This window comes from Pelophylax lessonae (assembly GCF_965119305.1).
Source record: "Pelophylax lessonae genome assembly, chromosome: 7".
Lineage (NCBI taxonomy): Eukaryota > Metazoa > Chordata > Amphibia > Anura > Ranidae > Pelophylax > Pelophylax lessonae.
The window spans coordinates 301,300,596-301,316,716 of record NC_138774.1 but is presented as its reverse complement, the minus strand read 5'-3'; the positions used below and the strand labels follow the sequence as shown (position 1 = coordinate 301,316,716).

General features: G+C 53.3%; 1 protein-coding gene across 1 annotated transcript in view; it reads left to right on the top strand.

Annotated features, from left to right (window-relative positions):
* The first annotated feature begins 1,516 nt into the window (after positions 1 to 1,516).
* Positions 1,517 to 16,121, top strand: part of ZMYM3 (zinc finger MYM-type containing 3) — a 106,410-nt gene continuing 91,805 nt past the window's right edge. The window contains exons 1-5 of the mRNA XM_082263468.1: positions 1,517 to 2,175; positions 6,094 to 6,140; positions 12,416 to 12,494; positions 12,801 to 13,098; positions 15,872 to 16,103. Of these exons, the coding sequence (XP_082119594.1) occupies positions 1,518 to 2,175; positions 6,094 to 6,140; positions 12,416 to 12,494; positions 12,801 to 13,098; positions 15,872 to 16,103 (1,314 nt within the window). The 5' untranslated portion in view covers position 1,517. The remainder of the gene's footprint in view (positions 2,176 to 6,093; positions 6,141 to 12,415; positions 12,495 to 12,800; positions 13,099 to 15,871; positions 16,104 to 16,121) is intronic.

The window sequence follows — 16,121 nt, the reverse complement described above, 5'->3', positions numbered from 1 at the left end:
GTCCCTTACATTGGTGGTCAGTGGGAAGAATGTCCCTTACATTGGTGGTCAGTGGGAAGAATGTTCCTTACATTGGTGGTCAGTGGGAAGAATGTTCCTTACATTGGTGGTCAGTGGGAAGAATGCTCCTTACATTGGTGGTCAGTGGGAAGAATGTCCCTTACATTGGTGGTCAGTGGGAAGAATGTCCCTTACATTGGTGGTCAGTGTGAAGAATGTTCCTTACATTGGTGGTCAGTGAGAAGAATGTCCCTTACATTGGTGGTCAGTGGGAAGAATGTCCCTTACATTGGTGGTCAGTGTGAAGAATGTTCCTTACATTGGTGGTCAGTGAGAAGAATGTCCCTTACATTGGTGGTCAGTGGGAAGAATGTCCCTTACATTGGTGGTCAGTGGGAAGAATGTCCCTTACATTGGTGGTCAGTGGGAAGAATGCTCCTTACATTGGTGGTCAGTGAGAAGAATGTCCCTTACATTGGTGATCAGTGAGAAGAATGTTCCTTACATTGGTGGTCAGTGGGAAGAATGTTCCTTACATTGGTGGTCAGTGGGAAGAATGCTCCTTACATTGGTGGTCAGTGGGAAGAATGTCCCTTACATTGGTGGTCAGTGGGAAGAATGTCCCTTACATTGGTGGTCAGTGTGAAGAATGTTCCTTACATTGGTGGTCAGTGAGAAGAATGTCCCTTACATTGGTGGTCAGTGGGAAGAATGTCCCTTACATTGGTGGTCAGTGGGAAGAATGTCCCTTACATTGGTGGTCAGTGTGAAGAATGTTCCTTACATTGGTGGTCAGTGAGAAGAATGTCCCTTACATTGGTGGTGAGTGGGAAGAATGTCCCTTACATTGGTGGTCAGTGGGAAGAATGTCCCTTACATTGGTGGTCAGTGGGAAGAATGCTCCTTACATTGGTGGTCAGTGAGAAGAATGTCCCTTACATTGGTGATCAGTGAGAAGAATGTTCCTTACATTGGTGGTCAGTGGGAAGAATGTTCCTTACATTGGTGGTCAGTGGGAAGAATGCTCCTTACATTGGTGGTCAGTGAGAAGAATGTCCCTTACATTGGTGGTCAGTGGGAAGAATGTCTCTTACATTGGTGGCCAGTGGGAAGAATGTTCCTTACATTGGTGGTCAGTGAGAAGAATGTCCCTTACATTGGTGGTCAGTGGGAAGAATGTTCCTTACATTGGTGGTCAGTGTATAGATTGCCTGTCACGTTGGGGGCGGTGGGGGGGTAGACTGTTGGTCACGTTGGTGGTCAGTGTATAGATTGCCTGTCACGTTGGGGGGGGTGGGTGGGGAGACTGTTCGTCACGTTGGTTGTCAGTGTATAGATTGCCTGTCACGTTGGGGGGGGTGGGGGGGTAGACTGTTGGTCACGTTGGTGGTCAGTGTATAGATTGCCTGTCACGTTGGGGGCGGTGGGGGGGTAGACTGTTGGTCCCGTTGGTGGTATGTTCTCACTCTGATCTCTCCTCCTGTAGGTAGGCCATCTCTCTGTGGTCCTCCTTATTAATGGACAGAAGTTCCTCGCCTGTCTCTAGAAGATCTTCTAGTAGGAATCTTCGATCTCTGAACAGAAGAAGCGATCTATCCCCCCGGGGCCCCCAGCCTTCCCCACCCCCTACTATGGAGTGTGATGAAAGTAAGGAGGCGGAGAGTCAGAACACGCCGGAGGTGTCGGAGAGCCCGAAGCCGGTGGAAGATCTGCCCAATGAGGAGAACAATAAAACCAACCTGAAGACAAAAGGCGATGTGAAGAAGAAAGATCCGGCCCCCGAGGAGGAGAACTCGGAGGACCCTCTGGCCAATGACGGGAAGGATGACGTGGTCTTCGTAGGCGAGGAAATCATTAAAAAGCCGGAACCGGATCGCCCAAAGAGCCGCCGATCCCAACACATCGAGGAGAATGGAGATCGGATTGGCTCCGAGTCCGGGGAAAGGAACAATTGTCTGCCGGAAGATAAAGCTGGGGGAGAAGCTCCGGAGAAAGAGGCGGACTCACCTCAGCCGAGCCAGACTGTCTCCAGGAGGATGAGGCTCCGCCCTATGCTTAAACCCCGCCCTACCCCCAATGCTGACCGCAGCATGAGCACAGATTCCGAATCAGGCGTCAACGCGGGGGAGTCTTCGAAGGAGGCGGATAGGGAGTCTGGAGACAAATCGTCCCCCGGTGAGTGCAATATGGAGTAAAATCCCTCGTGTGTGATGGATTTCAATTTTGTAGAATTGGAAGTCCAGAGTTTGTGAATGACCAAACCCGGTATATCCCGGCATGTGCCCAATTTACCTCTGAATATCCCCATCCCATTTGCCTTCTATTACCCCCTGTGACATCATCACCAGGATTGTACAATTCTTGCCGGGCAGCTGCCTGTTGATGTCGGCAAAATGCCAAAACTTTGTCTCCCGAGAGCCCATTCTTTACACATTGTCAGGAGTTTCACCGTTTTCTGGTGGTAGTTACCCTAAAGTGGTTCTAAAGGCTGAAGGTACATTCTATGCACGATGGTTGTAGAGGGGAGGGGGGGGGGTTGCCATAGAGGGAGGGGCCAGGTGATAAAGCCATAGATAAAAGGGGCGGGCTGGGGGTTGAGCTGTAGATGGGCGGAGGATAGACCTGTAGACTTAAGGGGGTCATGTGATTGACCCGTAGATTAGAGGGGGTGTTGGGTTTGAGCCGTAGATGGAGGGTCAGGGGATAGAGCCTTGGATGGAGGGGGGTTGGAGGATAGAGCTATAGATGGAAGGGGCGGGGATAGAGCTCCCCCGACACCATTCAAGAACAGATAGTGATTGGTGGGAAAAGTCTCAGTGCCCCCCAAGCAGCAGGTCTGGGGCACCTCTAACCCCCACATGCAGCTGGTGTGGTGCCCCACTCACACACAGCAGGGTCTAGTTGCAGCCCCCCCAAACACACAGTGGGGTTTGGTTGCCCCCCTTCCCCACACGCCGCAGGTCTGGTGCCTCCAACCAGTGTGAAGATTTACCAGCAGAATGTAAACATGGGGGTAAGCGTGTACCTGTGGAAGAGGATGGGGGGGGGGCATGCATGGTAGGTGGTATATCAGTCAGAAAAGCCTTCTAGCCCTCAGTCCTGATATAAGCAGTGGGAGGAGTTATGCAAATATCAAAATGCCTTGATGGGTGGATGTCTGAGCTTCCATGTTTGGTAAGAACTGAAATCCAATGAATGAAAGGGGTGGGGCCATGGACAATCAGGCTCAGGGAGGGGAAGACTATCTATCTGGCTGTACTTTGCCCCCTCCTCCCTTCCTTTGCTCATCAGTGCCCCCCCCATTACCTTTACGTACACTTGTGATCAGGAGATCTTTGTCATGTCATAGCACTGTCTGAGCTGCCAATCATCAAACAGCACTTGTGTCACATAGTATTAAGGGGTGTGTCCAGTAGCTGTGTCACATGGGACAAAGGGGCGTGCCCGGCAGTGGTGTCACATAGGACGGACGGGTGTGTCCGGCAGCGGTGTCGCATGGGAAGAAGGGGTGTGTCCGGCAGTTTTGTCACAGGCGGGGGACGTGTCCGGCAGTGGCGTCAGCAGTGGTGTCACATGGTATGAAGGAGGCTGTCCAGCAGCAGTGTCACATGGGACAAAGGGGTGTGTCCGGCAGTGGTGTCACATGGTATGAAGGAGGCTGTCCAGCAGCAGTGTCACATGGGACAAAGGGGTGTGTCCGGCAGTGGTGTCACATGGTATGAAGGAGGCTGTCCAGCAGCAGTGTCACATGGGACGAAGGGGCGTGTCTGGCAGCGGTGTCACATGGGACGAAGGGGCGTGTCTGGCGGCGGTGTCACATGGGATGAAGGGGCGTGTCTGGCAGCGATGTCACATGGGACGAAGGGGCGTGTCTGGCAGCGGTGTCACATGGAACGAAGGGGCGTGTCTGGCAGCGGTGTCACATGGGACGAAGGGGTGTGTCTGGCAGCGGTGTCACATGGGACGAAGGGGTGTGTCTGGCAGCGGTGTCACATGGGACGAAGGGGTGTGTCTGGCAGCGGTGTCACATGGGACGAAGGGGTGTGTCCGGCAGCGGTGTCGCATGGGAAGAAGGGGCGTGTCCGGCAGTTTTGTCACGGGCGGGGGGCGTGTCCGGCAGTGGCGTCAGCAGTGGTGTCACATGGTATGAAGGAGGCTGTCCAGCAGCAGTGTCACATGGGACAAAGGGGTGTGTCCGCCAGTGGTGTCGCATGGGACGAAGGGGTGTGTCTGGCAGCGGTGTCACATGGGACGAAGGGGCGTGTCCGGCAGCGGTGTCACATGGGACGAAGGGGTGTGTCCGGCAGCGGTGTCGCATGGGAAGAAGGGGCGTGTCCGGCAGTTTTGTCACGGGCGGGGGGCGTGTCCGGCAGTGGCGTCAGCAGTGGTGTCACATGGTATGAAGGAGGCTGTCCAGCAGCAGTGTCACATGGGACAAAGGGGTGTGTCCGCCAGTGGTGTCGCATGGGACGAAGGGGTGTGTCTGGCAGCGGTGTCACATGGGACGAAGGGGCGTGTCCGGCAGCGGTGTCACATGGGACGAAGGGGCGTGTCTGGCGGCGGTGTCACATGGGATGAAGGGGCGTGTCTGGCAGCGATGTCACATGGGACGAAGGGGCGTGTCTGGCAGCGGTGTCACATGGGACAAGGTGTGTCTGGCAGCGGTGTCACATGGGACGAAGGGGTGTGTCTGGCAGCGGTGTCACATGGGACGAAGGGGTGTGTCTGGCAGCGGTGTCACATGGGACGAAGGGGTGTGTCTGGCAGCGGTGTCACATGGGACGAAGGGGTGTGTCTGGCAGCGGTGTCACATGGGACGAAGGGGTGTGTCTGGCAGCGGTGTCACATGGGACGAAGGGGTGTGTCTGGCAGCGGTGTCACATGGGACGAAGGGGTGTGTCTGGCAGCGGTGTCACATGGGACGAAGGGGTGTGTCTGGAAGCGGTGTCACATGGGACGAAGGGGCGTGTCTGGCAGCGGTGTCACATGGGACGAAGGGGCGTGTCTGGCAGCGGATTCACATGGGAAGAAGGGGCGTGTCTGGAAGCGGTGTCACATGGGATGAAGGGGCGTGTCTGGCAGCGGTGTCACATGGGACGAAGGGGCGTGTCTGGCAGCGATGTCACATGGGACGAAGGGGCGTGTCTGGCGGCGGTGTCACATGGGACGAAGGGGCGTGTCTGGCGGCGGTGTCACATGGGACGAAGGGGCGTGTCTGGCAGCGATGTCACATGGGACGAAGGGGCGTGTCTGGCAGCGGTGTCACATGGGACGAAGGGGCGTGTCTGGCAGCGGTGTCACATGGGACGAAGGGGCGTGTCTGGCAGCGGTGTCACATGGGACGAAGGGGCGTGTCTGGCAGCGGTGTCACATGGGACGAAGGGGCGTGTCTGGCAGCGGTGTCACATGGGACGAAGGGGCGTGTCTGGAAGCGGTGTCACATGGGACGAAGGGGCGTGTCTGGCAGCGGTGTCACATGGGACGAAGGGGCGTGTCTGGCAGCGGTGTCACATGGGACGAAGGGGCGTGTCTGGCAGCGGTGTCACATGGGACGAAGGGGCGTGTCTGGCAGCGGTGTCACATGGGACGAAGGGGCGTGTCTGGCAGCGGTGTCACATGGGACGAAGGGGCGTGTCTGGCAGCGGTGTCACATGGGACGAAGGGGCGTGTCTGGCAGCGGTGTCACATGGGACGAAGGGGCGTGTCTGGCAGCGGTGTCACATGGGACGAAGGGGCGTGTCTGGCAGCGGTGTCACATGGGACGAAGGGGCGTGTCTGGCAGCGGTGTCACATGGGAAGAAGGGGCGTGTCCGGTAGCTGCATCGCGCGGGGCTAAGGGGCGTGTCTGACAGTGACGTTGTGAGGGGCGTGTCCGGCAGTGGTGCCACATGGGGCCTGTCTGGCAGTGGTGTCACGTAGTGCGAAGGGGGCGTTTCCATCGGTGCGTGGGGGCATCCGGCGTTGCGTGGGGGCGAGTCCGGTGGGGCAAAGGGGCGTGTCCGGCGGCGTGTGGGGTCGTGTCACAATGTATCCGTGTTTCGGTGTATATACAATGTATATGACTCCTCCCTCACCATGTGCTCCTCTCTGCAGGTGACAGCCAGGAAGATAAGAGCTCTGAAGGGGACAAGGCTGCCTCGGTAAGGATCTCTATGGGCGATTATTGTCTTGTCCTGGGAGGGGGGGGGGGATTTGCAGAGCTCAGACCTCTATTCTGGGGGTTCCGTGTAGAAAGTGACCCCATAGTCCTCTCCCCCTCCCCTTGCGGTGCTCTGTGCAACTTTGAAGGTAACTGGTAATTTTGGGTATAGGGCACCTGGAACGCCACAATCCACCCCCCCACCCAAAATTCACGGCTCCCCATCTAAAGGAACTTTCTTTTTCTCCACCACAGGATGCAGGTAAATAAATTGCTCAATTCTTTGATTGGGGAATCCCTTCCACAGAGCGATCGTGTTCTCTGCTAGCGTCTATAGCTGCCTGCAATAATTGCATGAAAAACCTGACCGACTGGTTGCACCCAAGTTGATCGATCGATCAGCCTGCCAATACATGGTTTTAATCTCAGCCAGGCTCTGCTGAATCGGCCAAAAATTCCAACCATCTATGACCGGCTTCCAACGGTAGTAAAGCTTTAAAAAAAAAAATAATAATTCCACCTGCAAGGTCAAGGAATTATGTGCTAGTGTGCATCATATACTAGCACATTATGGAAGACGTACAGCGCATGCAGAATTTATTCTCAGATCTTCACTTTTTCCACAGCCTGGAATGGAACAGCGACCCCCCCCAATGTGCTTGTGGGCTTCTGTCAGAATACGGCTTCCTTCAGTCGGAACATAGATATCAGATATTACAGCTGCCCCCCCTACAAATCTAGCCAGGAATAGCTTGTATAAGATCTGGAACATTTATTGAACAAACTCACACCAAATATATACCCCACCAGGTCAGGTACCTGATTACATTATCGTATGCAGATGAAATTGTATACAGAAATATAATTAATATATCTAAGGAACAACCAACACAAACAGTATTCTACTTTCCCAATAGCAACTAATAGATGACAATGATTTATTTAACTTGAGCTAATTAACTAGCAGACTTGCCGTCATCGAGCTCACAAAGTACAATACTCATTATTATAAGTGTAAACACATCCCCACAGTAGACAATCGGTGAGTTAATCAGCACTCAACAATCAACAATGTGTGGAAGACAGGTGGTTGAGCTGATATTGGCATCTGCTAGGAGTCTGACTGTGCGGAGCATTCCCCTATTGGCAATTGGCAGCTAGGCCCTAAACGGGAACCCCCTGGGCCTAGAGTCCCAGAGTCTGTGTGTCTTGGGAAGATGTGGACTTGAATTCAAAGTAACATTACTCCATGGGTCCCCCCAGCATACACCCCACAAAGAGCAGTGTTCCCTCACAAGCCAGGGCCCATAGGCAAGAGTCTAGCCTGCCATCCCTTCCAACAGTCCCTGTCCTGAGTGAGGTTGTCACAGAGCTTCACTTCTTCCACATTTTATATTACAGCCTTATTCCAAAATGGATTCAATTCATTATTTTCCTCAAAATTCTACAAACAATCCCCCATAATGACAACGTGAGAGAAGTTTTGAAATCTTTGCAAATTTATTAAAAATAAAAAGGAGAAAAATCCCATGTACATAAGTATTCACACCCTTTGCCATGTACATAAGTATTCTCACCCTTTGCCATGACACTCAGAATTGAGCTCAGGTGCCTCCTGTTTCCACTGATCATCCTTGAGATGTTTCTACTACTTGATTGGAGTCCACCTGTGGTAAATTCAGTTGATTGGACATGATTTGGAAAGGCGCACACCTGTCTATAGAAGGTCCCACAGGTAACAGTGCATGTCAGAGCACAAACCAAGCCATGAAGTCCAAGGAATTGTCTGTAGACCTCGGAGACAGGATTGTATGGAGGCACAGATGGGGGGGAAGGGTACAGAAACATTTCTGCAGCATTGAAGGTCCCAATGAGCACAGTGGCCTCCATCATCTGTAAATGGAAGAAATTTGGAACCACCAGGACTCTTCCTAGAGCGGCCGCCCGGCCAAACTGAGCGATCGGGGGAGGGGGACCTTAGTCAGGGAGGTGACCAAGAACCCGATGGTCACTCTGACAGAACTTCAGTGTTTCTCTGTGGAGAGAGGAGAACCTTCCAGAAGAACAACCATCTCTGCAGCACTCCACCAATCAGACCTGTATGGGTGTGGCCAGACGGAAGCCACTCCTCAGTAAAAGTCACATGACAGCCCGCCTGGAGTTTACCAAAAGGAACCTGAAGGACTCTCAGACCATGAGAAACAAAATTCTCTGCTCTGATGAAACAAAGATTGAACTCTTTGGCCTGAATGGCAAGCGTCATGTCTGGAGGAAACCAGGCACCGCCCATCACCTGGCCAATACCATCCCTACTGTGAAGCATGGTGGTGGCAGCATCATGGTGTGGGGATGTTTCAGCGGCAGGAACTGGGAGACTAGTCAGGATGGAGGGAAATATGAATGCAGCAATGTACAGAGACATCCTTGATGAAAACCTTCTCCAGAGCGCTCTGGACCTCAGACTGGAATGGCGGACTCTGACAGTCGGCTCGCTGAAAGCCTGTCAGCCACCTGGGAGGATCCTGACATTGTTGGGATAACAATACTCCTGCACATGGGTGAAATAACCCAGTAGTGACTGTTCCACTGTAACAGATGTGAATGATTCCTTAGAAGCCTTGCTGTCCCCTAGGACCGGGGGCCCATCCTTTGGCTATCCTTGAAGCACTGCAAAAATGAATAAAAGAAAGGGGACTAATGCATTAACCAACAAAAATGTATTACAACAGAGGTGATAAAAATGCTCATCAAGCCACACCACGTGGCTTAACGTTCCCAGACCACCTGAAACTTCTAGCATTGGGGGGGGGACCAAGCCTGACCTTGGTCCCTGCTTGCGGACGCGTTTCGAAGGGGGGAGAGGAGGAGGTTATCAGACTGAATGGGAGGGGGAGGATATAAAACTGAAGGGAAAGGGGGGGGAGAATATATAAGACCGAAGGGGGATGTTACAAGACTGAAGGGGAGGGAGAATAGAAGACTGAAGGGGGGACAGAGAGGATATAAGACTGAAAGGGGGGGGGGCAGAGAGAGGATATAAGACTGGAGGGAGGATATGACTAAAGGGGGGAGGGCAGAGAGAGGATATAAGACTGGAGGGAGGATATAGGAATTAAGGGGATGAGGGAGGAAGTATATAAGACTGAAGGGGGGATGGAGGGAGGATATAAGAATGAAGGGGGGATGGAGGGAGGATATAAGCATGAAGGGGGAGATGGAGGGAGGATATAAGAATGAATGGGGTGGGCGGAGGGAGGGTATTAGACTGAAGGGAAGGAGGGAGGGATATAGGAATGAAGGGGGGGACGGGGGGAGGATGTAAGACTGAATGGGAGGGGGGACGAAGGGAGGATATGAGACTGAATGGGAGGTGGGGACAGAGGGAGGATATAATAATGAAGGGGGGATGGAGGGAGGATATAAGAATGAAGGGGAGGGGAGGTAATGGAGGGAGGATATAAGACTGAAGGGGAGGGGGGATGGAGGGAGGATATAAGAATGAAGGGGGGGATGGAGGGAGGATATAAGCATGAAGGGGGGGATGGAGGGAGGATATAAGAATGAAGGGGGGGGACGGAGGGAGGGTATTAGACTGAAGGGAAGGAGGGAGGGATATAAGAATGAAGGGGGGGGGACGAAGGGAGGATATAAGAATGAATGGGAGGGGGGGACGAAGGGAGGATATAAGACTGAATGGGAGGGGGGGACAGAAGGAGGATATAATAATGAAGGGGGGGATGGAGGGAGGATATAAGAATGAAGGGGAGGGGGGATGGAGGGAGTTTCTAAGAATGAAGGGGGGGGGAATGGAGGAAGGATATAAGACTGGAGGGGGGATGGAGGGAGGATATAATAATGAAGGGGGGATGGAGGGAGGATATAATAATGAAGGGGGGATGGAGGGAGGATATAATAATGAAGGGGGGATGGAGGGAGGATATTAGAATGAAGGGGAGGGGGAATGGAGGGAGGATATAAGAATGAAGGGGGGGACAGAGGGAGGATATAAGACTGAAGGGGAGGGGGGATGGAGGGACGGTATAATAATGAAGGGGGGAAGGAGGGAGGATATAAGACTGAAGGGGAGTGGGGATGGAGGGAGGATATAATAATGAAGGGGGGGATGGAGGGAGGATATAATAATGAAGGGGGGATGGAGGGAGGATATAATAATGAAGGGGGAACGGAGGGAGGATATAAGACTGAAGGGGGGAGAACGGGGAGAGGATATAAGACTGAAGGGGGGAACGGAGGGAGGATATAAGACTGAAGGGGGGTATGGGGAGAGGATATAAGACTGAAGGGGAGGGGGGATGGAGGGAGGATATAAGACTGAAGGGGGGATGGAGGGAGGATATAAGACTGAAGGGGGGGAATGGAGGGAGGATATAAGACTGAAGGGGGGGAACGGAGGGAGGATATAAGACTGAAGGGGGGGGGACGGAGGGAGGATATAAGACTGCAGGGAAGAGGGGATGGAGGGAGGATATAAGACTGAAGGGGGGGACGGAGGGAGGATATAAGACTGAAGGGGAGGGGGGGACAGAAGGAGGATATAATAATGAAGGGGGGAATGGAGGGAGGATATAAGAATGAAGGGGAGGGGGGATGGAGGGAGTTTCTAAGAATGAAGGGGGGGGGAATGGAGGAAGGATATAAGACTGAAGGGGAGGGGGGGTGGAGGGAGGATATAATAATGAAGGGGGGATGGAGGGAGGATATAACAATGAAGGGGGGATGGAGGGAGGATATAATAATGAAGGGGGGATGGAGGGAGGATATTAGAATGAAGGGGAGGGGGAATGGAGGGAGGATATAAGAATGAAGGGGGGGACAGAGGGAGGATATAAGACTGAAGGGGAGGGGGGATGGAGGAACGATATAATGATGGAGGGAGGATATAATAATGAAGGGGGGGATGGAGGGAGGATATAATAATGAGGGGGGGATGGAGGGAGGATATAATAATGAAGGGGGGATGGAGGGAGGATATAATAATGAAGGGGGGATGGAGGGAGGATATAATAATGAAGGGGGAACGGAGGGAGGAAATAAGACTGAAGGGGGGAGAACGGGGAGAGGATATAAGACTGAAGGGGGGGAACGGAGGGAGGATATAAGACTGAAGGGGAGAGGGGATGGAGGGAGGATATAAGACTGAAGGGGGGGAACGGAGGGAGGATAGAAGACTGAAGGGGGAATGGAGAGAGGATATAAGACTGAAGGGGGGATGGAGGGAGGATATAAGACTGAAGGGGAGAGGGGATGGAGGGAGGATATAATAATGAAGGGAAGGGGGGATGGAGGGAGGATATAAGACTGAAGGGAAGGGGGGATGGAGGGAGGATATAAGACTGAGGGGGATGGAGGGAGGATATAAGACTGAAGGGGAGGGGGGATGGAGGGAGGATATAAAACTGAAGGGGGGGGGGATGGAGGGAGGATATAAGACTGAAGGGAAGGGGGGATGGAGGGAGGATATAAGACTGAAGGGGAGGAACGGAGGGAGGATAGAAGACTGAAGGGGGAATGGAGAGAGGATATAAGACTGAAGGGGGGATGGAGGGAGGATATAAGACTGAAGGGGAGAGGGGATGGAGGGAGGATATAATAATGAAGGGAAGGGGGGATGGAGGGAGGATATAAGACTGAAGGGAAGGGGGGATGGAGGGAGGATATAAGACTGAGGGGGATGGAGGGAGGATATAAGACTGAAGGGGAGGGGGGATGGAGGGAGGATATAAGACTGAAGGGGGGGGGGATGGAGGGAGGATATAAGACTGAAGGGAAGGGGGGATGGAGGGAGGATATAAGACTGAAGGGGGGGGAGGATGGAGGGAGGATATAAGACTGAAGGGGAGGACAGAGGGAGGATATAAAACTGAAGGTGAGGGGGGATGGAGGGAGGAAATAATAATGAAGGGGGGATGGAGGGAGGATATTAGAATGAAGGGGATGGAGGGAGGATATATAAGACTGAAGGGAAGGGGGGATGGAGGGAGGATATAAGACTGAAGGGGGGGAGGATGGAGGGAGGATATAAGACTGAAGGGGAGGACAGAGGGAGGATATAAAACTGAAGGTGAGGGGGGATGGATGGAGGGAGGAAATAATAATGAAGGGGGGATGGAGGGAGGATATTAGAATGAAGGGGATGGAGGGAGGATATAAGACTGAAGGGGAGGGGGGATGGAGGGAAGATATAAGAATGGGGGGGGGGGGGTGGAGGGAGGATTGAAGATCCCTTTTGATGGTTCCGATGATTTTGTCTTCCAGGAACCGAAGCGCAGTGAGAGAACGCGCAGATCGGAGAGTCTTAGAGCTGAAGAAAGTATCCGGGCCCCCCAGGAAAGCAGTAAGTAGTCATCGTACTGTGACACTCGGTTTTAGTAAATATCACAAGGTTGGATGAACGCAATTTTCTGCAATGTTTTTGTATGATGGAGGATTACCAGGACCGTTCACTGGAGATCCCCTGAACCCCATCATTGGAGGGGGGTCACATACTATGTCCAGGCATTGAAGGCCTCTGCTGCTCAGTATTATTTTGGTTTGTGGTAATGGAGGTTTAGGTGAGGAGGGGTTGCGGTTCTCAGTCTTGTTGCCCATCGGCGTCCTCCTCCTCCGTCTGACATTTCCCTGTCTATGATCCGTCCTGCAGTGCAGATCTCTGACGAAGACTCCGACGCCATGATAGACGACCCCAACGATGAGGACTTCATCCCCAACCGTTCGGCACCAAAGCGACCAACCCGCATGTCTCTGCGCCAACAAGTGCCACCCCGGCCTCCGAAGCCGACTCTCACCAAGATGTCTTGTGCTCAATGCCGCACGCCGCTACAGAAAGGTCAAACCGCCTATCAGCGCAAAGGTCTGCCGCAACTCTTCTGCTCCTCCGTGTGTCTTACCACCTTCTCCAAGAAACCGCTCTGCAAGAAGATCTGTACCTTCTGTAAGAAGTAAGTGGCCCCGCTCTTCCCTCTGCTTCATCAGCTTCTTTTAGCTTTCAGGAAAGAAAAATTAACTCTCCAAATATTCCCCTCCCCCCCCCTATTATACAATGACCCCCCAGAGCTTCTTATCTCTTACCAGGACTATTACAGCTTCCTTTTCATTGGCTGACCTCCGCACAAACCATCCTCCTGTTTATCATGAGTGATGCAGCCAGACTCACCTTCCTTACCAACCGCTCAGTGTCTACCAATCCCTACACTGGCCTCCATTCAGTGTCCTCCCCCCCCCCCCCCCTCTACCAATCCCTACACTGGCCTCCATTCAGTGTCCTCCACCCCCTCTCTACCAATCCCTCCACTGGCCTCCATTCAGTGTCCTCCACCCCTCTCTGCCAATCCCTCCACTGTCCTCCATTCAGTGTCCTCCACCCCTCTCTATCAATCCCTACACTGCCCTCCATTCTGTGTCCTCCACCCCTCTCTATCAATCCCTACACTGCCCTCCATTCAGTGTCTTCCACCCCTCTCTACCAATCCCTCCACTGGCCTCCATTCAGTGTCTTCCACCCCTCTCTGCCAATCCCTCCACTGTCCTCCATTCAGTGTCCTCCACCCCTCTCTACCAATCCCTCCACTGATCTCCATTCAGTGTCCTCCACCCCTCTCTATCAATCCCTACACTGCCCTCCATTCTGTGTCCTCCACCCCTCTCTGCCAATCCCTCCACTGTCCTCCATTCAGTGTCCTCCACCCCTCTCTACCAATCCCTCCACTGTCCTCCATTCAGTGTCCTCCACCCCTCTCTGCCAATCCCTCCACTGGCCTCCATTCAGTGTCCTCCACCCCTCTCTGCCAATCCCTCCACTGTCCTCCATTCAGTGTCCTCCACCCCTCTCTATCAATCCCTACACTGCCCTCCATTCTGTGTCCTCCACCCCTCTCTATCAATCCCTACACTGGCCTCCATTCAGTGTCTTCCACCCCTCTCTACCAATCCCTACACTGGCCTCCATTCAGTGTCTTCCACCCCTCTCTACCAATCCCTCCACTGGCCTCCATTCAGTGTCTTCCACCCCTCTCTGCCAATCCCTCCACTGTCCTCCATTCAGTGTCCTCCACCCCTCTCTACCAATCCCTCCACTGATCTCCATTTAGTGTCCTCCACCCCTCTCTATCAATCCCTACACTGCCCTCCATTCTGTGTCCTCCACCCCTCTCTGCCAATCCCTCCACTGTCCTCCATTCAGTGTCCTCCACCCCTCTCTACCAATCCCTCCACTGTCCTCCATTCAGTGTCCTCCACCCCTCTCTACCAATCCCTCCACTGATCTCCATTCAGTGTCCTCCACCCCTCTCTACCAATCCCTCCACTGATCTCCATTCAGTGTCCTCCACCCCTCTCTATCAATCCCTACACTGCCCTCCATTCTGTGTCCTCCACCCCTCTCTGCCAATCCCTCCACTGTCCTCCATTCAGTGTCCTCCACCCCTCTCTACCAATCCCTCCACTGATCTCCATTCAGTGTCCTCCACCCCTCTCTATCAATCCCTACACTGCCCTCCATTCTGTGTCCTCCACCCCTCTCTGCCAATCCCTCCACTGTCCTCCATTCAGTGTCCTCCACCCCTCTCTACCAATCCCTCCACTGTCCTCCATTCAGTGTCCTCCACCCCTCTCTACCAATCCCTCCACTGTCCTCCATTCAGTGTCCTCCACCCCTCTCTGCCAATCCCTCCACTGGCCTCCATTCAGTGTCCTCCACCCCTCTCTGCCAATCCCTCCACTGTCCTCCATTCTGTGTCCTCCACCCCTCTCTACCAATCCCTCCACTGATCTCCATTCAGTGTCCTCCACCCCTCTCTATCAATCCCTCCACTGTCCTCCATTCAGTGTCCTCCACCCCTCTCTACCAATCCCTCCACTGATCTCCATTCAGTGTCCTCCACCCCTCTCTATCAATCCCTACACTGCCCTCCATTCTGTGTCCTCCACCCCTCTCTGCCAATCCCTCCACTGTCCTTCATTCAGTGTCCTCCACCCCTCTCTATCAATCCCTACACTGCCCTCCATTCAGTGTCCTCCACCCCTCTCTACCAATCCCTCCACTGTCCTCCATTCAGTGTCCTCCACCCCTCTCTATCAATCCCTACACTGCCCTCCATTCTGTGTCCTCCACCCCTCTCTATCAATCCCTACACTGGCCTCCATTCAGTGTCTTCCACCCCTCTCTACCAATCCCTCCACTGGCCTCCATTCAGTGTCCTCCACCCCTCTCTGCCAATCCCTCCACTGTCCTCCATTCAGTGTCCTCCCCCCCCCTTTCTTTGCCATTCGCTCCGTTTGACCAACTAATATAATTCAGAACACAACATAGAAAGCCTTCCACAACGCTGCCCTAAGCTATGTAACCAACCTAATCCCATAATATCACTCAAACCGTTCTCCCAAGACCTCCTGCTCTCCGACTCCCTCTTTACCTCCTTCCATGCCCACCTCCAGGACTTCTCCAGAGCCTCTCCCATCCTTTGAATTCCCTACTCCAATCTCTCTATCTCCTACTCTGTCCACCTTTAGGTGATTCTCTTCAGGGAAGACTATTCCTCCACCTAACTGAGCTTTTACCTTCTCCATCAATTCATCCCTCACACTTGTTCCCTTTTTGTATTGCTTGCCCCTCCCTATTAGAGTGTAAGCTCTCAGGATCAGGGTCCTCCTAACCCTCTGATATTGTACTGTAACTGTTCTTGTGTGATAATAATCATGATGTGATCTTTTCAGGGACATTCGTAACTCCAAAGAGTCTGTGGTGGCCCAGACTGGTCCTGCGGGATCCTTCCAGGAATTCTGCTCCAATGCCTGCCTCTCCCTCTTCGAGGCCCAACCACGATCAAGTACCCAGACCTCCCAGACTTCCCAGACCTCCCAAACTTCTCAGACCTCCCAGAGCACCCAAAGCTCCTCGGATGTCCCCGATATCATCAAATGTAGCATCTGTCACAAGAGCGGAGAGGTGAGGACAGTGCGCATC